General features: G+C 48.7%; 1 protein-coding gene across 1 annotated transcript; it reads right to left on the reverse strand.

Annotated features, from left to right (window-relative positions):
• Positions 1 to 1,098: 1,098 nt before the first annotated feature.
• On the reverse strand, positions 1,099 to 2,949 carry LOC134999018 (SCAN domain-containing protein 3-like). The gene has a single exon (XM_063951401.1). The coding sequence runs from the start codon at positions 2,947 to 2,949 to the stop codon at positions 1,099 to 1,101; it is 1,851 nt and encodes a 616-aa protein (XP_063807471.1).
• Positions 2,950 to 8,589: the final 5,640 nt, after the last annotated feature.

The following is an 8,589-nucleotide window of genomic DNA, read 5'->3' on the forward strand; positions in this document are numbered from 1 at the left end:
GAGACGCAGCCTCTAAGAAGGGTCTAGAGGTCGCTTCCCCAGGAAAGAACTTAAGAGGCGTAGCATTAGTGGAGGTGCTGAAGGTTATAGCTTCAGCAAAAGTCCCGGAAGTCATAGTCCCGGGAGAAGTTTCGATAATTATCGACTCAGAGAGGGAGGCCAATGGCTCACTCCCAGTGAGGGAAGCCGATGGCTCGGTCCCAGTGAGGGAGGCCGATGGCTCGGTCCCAGTGAGGGAGGCCGATGGCTCGGTCCCAGTGGGGGAGGCCGACGGCTCGGTCCCAGTAAAAGAATCCGAGGTGCTGACCCCAGCGGGGTTCCCGATGGCCACTGCCCCAGCGGGGTTCCCGAAGGCCACTGCCCCAGCAGGGTTCCCAAAGGCCACTGCCCCGGGTGGGGTTCAGAAAGTCACTGTGACGGGTGGGGTTCAGAAAGTCACTGCCCCGGGTGGGGTTCAGAAAGTCACTGCCCCAGGTGGGGTTCAGAAAGTCATTGCCCCAGGTGGGGTTCAGAAAGTCACTGCCCCGGGTGGGGTTCAGAAAGTCACTGCCCCGGGTGGGGTTCAGAAAGTCACTGCCCCAGGTGGGGTTCAGAAAGTCTCAGCCTCGAGTAAGGTCAATAGTGACCAGGTCCTAGCTAAGCACTCTAGTCAGTCAGATGGGAAGGAAGCAGATCCTGACTCTGTTGATATCTCAACATCTATAATCTTTGATGGGGACTTAGTCCAATTTCTGGCACTTTACAAACACTATTACACCATTTTGTTGTCTAGACCAGTGGTTCCCAAACTTTTTTAGTCCAAGGCACCCTTTGGGTCTTCCTGACTTTTTCAAGGCACCCTTAAGCCAAAATAATTACTGAACTGTTCCTTTTTTTAAAGATGTTGGGTCAAACCAATGTTATCAGTATTTAGATGAGGAAAAAATGACTTATTAACTTGTTTTAAAAATAATAAACATAAATCCAAGAAGAAAATATTTCTCTTTAATTTCTTTTGAATAACAATTAACAGCACTCATTAACAGGAATAACATCAAACAAAATAAAACAACAATATGTAGGCAGTTATTAAAGAGTGTTCAAAAAATTCAACACTTATTAATGGGATATGTGAGCCTGTTGTGCACTACACAACTTTTCAAACCTTGGGATCAGCTTGGACACTGCCACCCTTATTTCATGTTCCACATTGATTTTTGAACGGTACTTGCTTTTTATTACAGCAACTGCTGAAAACCCAGGTTCACACAAATATGTTGTTGCAAAAGGAATGAGGATTTGCTGTGCTTTAGCACTTAGTATCGGATATTCATCTTTAATGGATATCCAAAACTCTTCAAGTCCCATGCTGCTGAATTTTACTTTCAAGGTCTTGTCACAGGAGAGCTCGATGAGTTTTTCTTCTTCTACAGAAGAAAATTCGATTGGGGCACTAGTACTGAATGGATCCTGGATCCATACAAACTTTTCCATATTTTCAGGAAAATATTTTTCGAACCAGTCACTGAGGTTTGTTAGGTGCTGCTCAAAAACTGATTTAAGTTCATGTGTCAAACAAACATCATTTGATGTAACAAACTGATGCAACATGGGGAAACAGTCATTGTAACAATCTTCATTTAATTTTCTTCTCCATAGAAACAGTTTTTTCCTGAATGTTGATACCTTCTCTGAGAGTTTAAGAATGTGGGTATTGTTTCCCTGCAGTGAGAGATTCAATGCATTCAGTTTATCAAATATATCACACAGGTAGGCCAACTTGGACAAAAAACCAGTATCCAAGTAGTTATTGGCACACTCCTGTTTTTCTTCTACAAGATATGAGTAGAGTTCCTGATGTAACTTAAAAACACGAGAAAGTACATTGCCACGGGAGAGCCACCGTGAACTGCAGTAATGCAACAAAGATGTGTACTCAGAGCCCATATCCTCACACATTTGTCTAAAAAACCTTGCCTTCTGTGGCCGAGTTTTTATAAAGTTCACAGCTTTCAACACACTTTCCATGACTGCATTCAGTGGTGGACTCAGATGCTTTGATGCAAGGGCTTCCCTGTGGATAATGCAGTGGGTCCAAAGTGCATCAGCAGCTTTGCTTCGTATGAGTGCCTGCAATCCTCCATAACAGCCAGACATAGAACGACCACCATCAGTACAGACACCAAAGCACCTTGTCCAGTCTAACTGGTTTTCACTCATAAAAGTGTCAATGATCTGAAACAAGTCTTGTGACTTTATACCGGCGGTGATACTTTTACAAAAGAGAAGGTCTTCAACAATATTGTCCCAATCTACAAAGCGTGTGTAGCAAATCAAATGAGCATCCTTGTTACTGTCTGTTGCCTCATCTAGTTGTAGCGCAAAATCCTTCCCTTTCATTTTTTCAATTAACTGGTCATTTAGATCTTCAGCCATATGTTGGATTCTGCGACTGATGGTATTGTTTGATAAAGGTACCTTTGAAAGCAGTTTTCCAGCTGATTCCCCAACCATAATGTTAACCATATCCACTGCAGCCGGTAAAATCAGTTCTTCTGCGATGGTGTGAGGCTTTTTACACATTGCAATTCTATGTGCGACCTTGTAGGATGCAAGCAAAGCATTGCTTGGTATGGATGCTTGTTTAAAAAATGTGCCTTTTTGTCCTTTCAATTCTTTTAGCTTTCTGCTGAAGAAATCACGCGGTTTCTTAGCCATGTTAGGGTGATTGGTCTCCAAATGGCGTCTTAGTTTGCTTGGAATCATGCTTTCTGTTGACAATATTTTCAAGCAAAGTACACACTGTGGACGCTCTTCATGGTTGACATCTACAGATGTAAAACCGATGTCTAGGTAAGTATCGTCGTATCTGCGATGTTTCCTTTTCTTCCCGACTGTGCCACTGGTCTGTGGTTCTTCATCCTTTTCTTTACTACCAGACTTCTTTCCAGTGTTCAAAAACCTTTCCATTTTTTGTGCAACTAAATTATTCTGTACTGGAGCAATCACAGTAAATTAATTTAAGTGGAAGGCAAATCCTGTGTAGCTTCTATACGAGAAGTAAAATTGTGCTAATAAAAAGCATAGCCAAAACTTTCTGGGCCCCATAGCAACATATTTGTAGGGCTTCTGTCCCAATGGTTCTTGAGAGACACCACTCCGCAACACTTATTAATATTATGTCCCTTAATAGTGCCATGGTTAATTTTCCGAAACATAGTACTGCCATAGTTAATGTTATGCCCGGTAGTTTATTTTATGAACCATTGTAGTTCCATAGTTTACAATGATGCCACACTGTAGGGCTGCCAGTACATATTTTGTCACACAGTATTCCCAATTCACATTATCAGTGTCCCCAATTCATATTATGCCCCATTACAGTGCCCTCCAGTTCAAATTATGCCACGCTACAGTGCCCCATTTTGGAACATTATAGTGCTAGATTACAATGAGTGGATCAGATTATGACACACTACAGTGCCCCGTTACCATTATAATATCCAATACAAATACACTTCTCACTGAAAAAGTAATGTTGCACAATTAAGGCTGGGCAATGGTATAAAAATTTTGCGTAAATCAGGCCTTTTCTGTGCTTCGGGCTATTCACGGAGCAGGTTACCGTGGAGAAGTTCTTGACTTCTTCAGTGGCATCCCAGCTCTGTAGCTGAATCGCATCACCATACATTAGTATGGTGAGTGCGATTCATGAAGGAATGTAAAACTCTGGTTTCTGCATTTCCATAGCGTTTAGATTTGCCATCGCAGGATGGCGGAATCTGCACATCTGTGCAAAATTGCAAGCAAGCTAAAGGTGCCCACACACGGTACATTTTGTGCTAGGTGCGTTTTGTACTAGATCGCATTGCATCTAGTTCAAATCGCATGCGATACGCTACTACAGCGTGCAATTTGAACTAGATGCGATCTAGTACAAAAATCCTTTTTTGGCTTGCGATGAGAACTATGTGGGAGCGCGAATCGCATCCCAAGCCAAAAGAAACAGTGCGATTTGAACTACAAGTGATGCGTTTTGAACTAAAAAGTTCAAAACGCATCCAAGAATCGCACAGTGTATGGGTACCATGAGTGATTCCCTGCTTTCTGCCCAGCACCCAGCCATAGCCCTGCTCCCTGACCACCCTGCAGCATCCCGAGACCTCTGCATGTGTAGAGGGAGCCGCCGGCTGAATCCAACACCGCAATGGGAGACCGCAGGGGAAGACAGCGCCGTTGGAGCCCGAGATACCACACATTGGGGGTCATTCCGAGTTGTTTGCTCGTTGCCGATTTTCGCTATACTGCGATTAGTCGCTTACTGCACATGCGCAAGGTACGCAGAGCGCATGCGCTTAGTTAATTTACACAAAAGTTAGGTATTTTACTCACAGCATAACGAAGCTTTTTCATCGCTGTGCTGAACGTAGTGTGATTGACAGGAAGTGGGTGTTTCTGGGCGGAAACTGGCCGTTTTATGGGAGTGTGCGGAAAAACGCAGGCGTTCGAGTTTCAAAACGCGGGAGTGGCTGGGCGAACGCTGGGTGTGTTTGTGACGTTAAGCCAGGAACGAAAAGGACTGAGCTGGTCGCAATGGCAGAGTAAGTCTGGAGCTACTCAGAAACTGCGGGGTAATCGTTACGAGAAAATTAGCAAATCTTTCGTTCGCAATTCTGCTATGCTAAGATACACTCCCAGAGGGCGACGGCTTAGCATGTGCAATGCTGCTAAAAGCAGCTAGCGAGCTAACAACTCGGAATCACCCCCATTGCCGGAAAGTATTCATGAATTGCTACTTACCGAAGTTATATATCGCATCAAACTGATGCGATTTATAGTGGTAAGTATCAATTTATTTTATGTAGCATACATGAATACTCCCCTATGTCTTTTATGTCTTTTTGCAGTGCAAATGCATCCATTAAAAAAAAAAAAAAAAGGCTTTGTATAAAATACGTGGTTTTTTTTTTTTTTACGTCAAATCAATCTAAAAAGGTTCCAGTGCCACCATGCACCAAGACCAGCCCCCCCCCCCCCCCCCCCACCTGCTTGCCAGCTTGTCCTCATATAAACACTGGTATGTATATAATGGGTGCAGAGCAGTGGCAGAACTACCGCCAGTGCAAGCAGTGCCTTGCACTGGGGCCTGCCACTGTCCAGGGGCCCAAAGCCAGCAGCGCAGTATGTAATGAATCAAACTGACTCATTACATGCCGCTGTCCGCCGAGGAGAGCTGCGCCACGAGGGGGGAAGTAGGAGGAGGAAGGTGGAGGAGGGAGCCAGAGCAGCGCACTGTAATTGGTGGAGGCGCTGCTGCTGCTGTCCCTTTCCTTCACCATAGGCTGCCCTCCACCGCTGTGAATGCTGGGAAGCGCTTCCCAGCATTCACAGCGGCGGAGGGCAGCCTATGGTGAAGGAGAGGGGCAGCTGCAGCAGCGCCTCCACCAATTACAGTGCGCTGCTGCAGCTCCTGAGTCCCCTCCCTCCTCCTTCTTCTCCCTTGCCCGGGATCTGCGGCTGCCTGACAGTGACTGCCTGCACCGAGGAGCCTGACTGCCAGCGGAGACTGTAAGTATAATCTATTCTATCTTTCTCTCTATCTGTCTGTCTATATATATTCTGTCTGTCTGCCGTAATGTGCAAAAAAGGGGACGCTGTCTGCCGTAATGTGTAAAAAAGGGGGAAGCTGTCTGCCGTAATGTATAAAAAGGGGACGCTCTCTGCCCTAATGTGTAAAAAGGGGAATCTGTCCGCCGTAATGTGTAAAAGGGGCTCTACCTGGTGTAATTGCATTGCCCCTGTTTTACATTGTGTGGGGCTCAGATGCCATTTCTTGCACAAAGCGCTAAAATGTCTAGTTACGGCACTGTTGCTAGGTATCCATTTCCCTGGCCCTGAGCAAATTCCCCTCACCAGATCCTCTCCAGGGGTGAGGGGTGGACTTGGATGGGACGGGGGGAGGGGGGGGGGGTAAAGCATTTTGTCGCACCTGGGCCCACCGCTCGCTAGTTCCGCCACTGGTGCAGAGTGTGCGGGCCCCTGGGTCCAGAGGGGGGCCGCACCGCACACACTGCACCCATTTATTCGATACTTACCTTTCCGGCGTCCATTGATGTTCGTGTGGGCCCCCTCCTCTCCCGTAGCCGCCACCGCCGCTGCTAGCGCACTGAGCACTAGAGATTCTGGCACAGTGCCAGAGTCCACAGTGCATGCACAAGACTCCGAAAAAATGGTGCTGCGCCTATTTTTTCGGCATCCTGCGCATGCACTGTAGAGTCTCTAGTGCTCAGAGGGCTATCAGCAGCGCTGCTAACTATGGGAGATATAAGTCACTTATAGCAGGCACCCCCCTCCTATAGATTTCCCTATGCAGCATCTTACATACAGTATCACATATTAATATTAATATTTTACTCACTTTCTCAGCCAGCTCCTCTGTCACAGCGGCCAGGACTTCAATCAGCCGTCAGGACCCTTGCCCAGCGCACTCCTCGGTCACTCCAGGGCACTTCTCGGCCACTTCAGCGCACTTCTCGGTCACTCCAGGGCACTCCTCGGTCACTCCAGGGCACTCCTCAGCCACTTCAGCGCACTTCTCGGTCACTCCAGGGCACTCCTCGGCCACTTCAGCGCACTCCTCGGTCACTCCAGGGCACTCCACGGCCACTTTAGCGCACTCCTCGGTCACTCCAGGGAACTCCTCGGCCACTTCAGCTCACTTCTCGGTCACTCCAGGGCACTCCTCGGCCACTTCAGCGCACTCCTCGGTCACTCCAGGGCACTCCTCGGCCACTTCAGCGCACTCCTCGGTCACTCCAGGGCACTCCTCGGCCACTTCAGCGCACTCCTCGGTCACTCCAGGGCACTCCTCGGCCACTTCAGCGCACTTCTCGGTCACTCCAGGGCACTCCTCGGCCACTTCAGCGCACTCCTCCGCCACTTCAGCGCACTTCTCGGTCACTCCAGGGCACTCCTCGGCCACTTCAGCGCACTCCTCGGCCACTGCAACCTGCTTACACCTGCACCCCCTGCCGGCTGATTCCAGTCACAGGTTCCCCAAAGCACCCGGTCACAACCTGCACAATAACACCTCCCCTCCCCACAGGGTGACTCCCCCAGCACCTGAGCTGGCTAACTTTGGGCACAGCCACAGCACATCCCGCACAAACACCCCCCCCCCCCCCCTCCCCTCTGCGCTGGCTAACTCCACACTGGCCAGCCGCAGCTCTCCTCTTCCTCCCTCCCCCGCCGGCTAACTCCACACTGCCCAGCTGCAAGCCACTCCACACTGCCCAGCTGCAGCTTGCCGCCTGCACTCTCTCCCTGCCCCTGCGCCCTCCCCTCCCCTCCGGGCGCCGGCTCTGTGCACAATGTGGTAATCAGCCTGCACTCTCTCCCTCCGGCTCGCCCCCCGTCCCTAACTGTGCGCACTGTATATCAGCTGCTGCCGCCAGCACCCGCTAGCACCGGCGCCGGCTAACTGAGCGGACTACTCACTACTGTGACACTGATCCTCCTGCTGCCCGCACTCCCCTCCCGAAGCCACATGCGGACACATTCCGCACAGCACGTCCCGGCGCCGGCCACACTGGCCTGCCTCTCCTGCTGCCAGCACTCCCCTTCCGTAGCGACAGGCGGAAGTAAAAAAAAAAAAAAAGCGGACAATCGGCTGCTAGGCTGCGGCACCCCTGTCACAGCGCCGCGGCACCCCAGGGAGCCGCGGCGCACAGTTTGGGAACCACTGGTCTAGACCATTTCTGGGCATCACTTCAGAGAACATTGTGCTCTATCTGATTTATTCCTTTAGAGGAGAGCCTTTTGAGTGGGCAACCAGTCTAATGAAAGCTGAAGATCCCATTCTTCAGGATCCCCCGGCATTCAGTGATGCAGTTATTAAGAGATATGGTTCCAAAGAAAGTGGTTCAGGTTCCTCTAGGTCACCCGTCTTATATGCTGAGAGTCCACTGTATACTGTAAACTCGGCACAAAAATCTCAGCCCATTGCTTTGGCTACTGGATGTGCTTTTCTGTCTTCTCCCTACAGGAAATCTTCTAAAGTTTCGGTACCTAGGGGAATGGAACCAATCTATGGTCTGTTTTCAGATTCCGAAACTGATGAGGTTTCTTATATGCTGGGGCACTCTAGTAGGAGACGGAAGAAGCATCTGATTGCTCGACCTTTATGTTTTGAAGAATTTTTTGAGTCAGAGATTTCTTCCTTTCCTGGTGTCGCCAAGCAAGCACAGGGTAAAAAGAAAAATAAATATTGCTGACTCTTGCCTTGTGGTGTATAAAAAAAAAGATTTTTTTTCCTCATCTTGTGTCCACTGGCCACCGTCAGGGGGAGTGCACGGTTACAAGCTGTGGTTGCAGCTTGTTTCTGTTTTCGTGTCTGTTAGACCAGTGTGTCAGGTTTTTTTTTTGTATCCCTTATTTTGGATAGTCTGTATTTTGGGGTCCTTTGACCCCTCCTCAAGGGGGGGATACTGTTATGAGCCACGGCTGTGGCTCATACCTGTTTTGCATGTCGGTTAGGTATTTTATGTTTATAAGTTGTCTTGCAGGCCAGGATTTCCCATTGCTCTGTTTAAGAATACTCTTGGTTGCTGC

Source organism: Pseudophryne corroboree, chromosome 2, assembly GCF_028390025.1.
Source record: "Pseudophryne corroboree isolate aPseCor3 chromosome 2, aPseCor3.hap2, whole genome shotgun sequence".
Taxonomy (NCBI): domain Eukaryota; kingdom Metazoa; phylum Chordata; class Amphibia; order Anura; family Myobatrachidae; genus Pseudophryne; species Pseudophryne corroboree.

Excerpts from the sequence above, each read along its gene's own strand:
- LOC134999018 (XM_063951401.1), bottom strand. The coding sequence starts at position 2,949 with ATGGAAAGGTTTTTGAACACTGGAAAGAAGTCTGGTAGTAAAGAAAAG.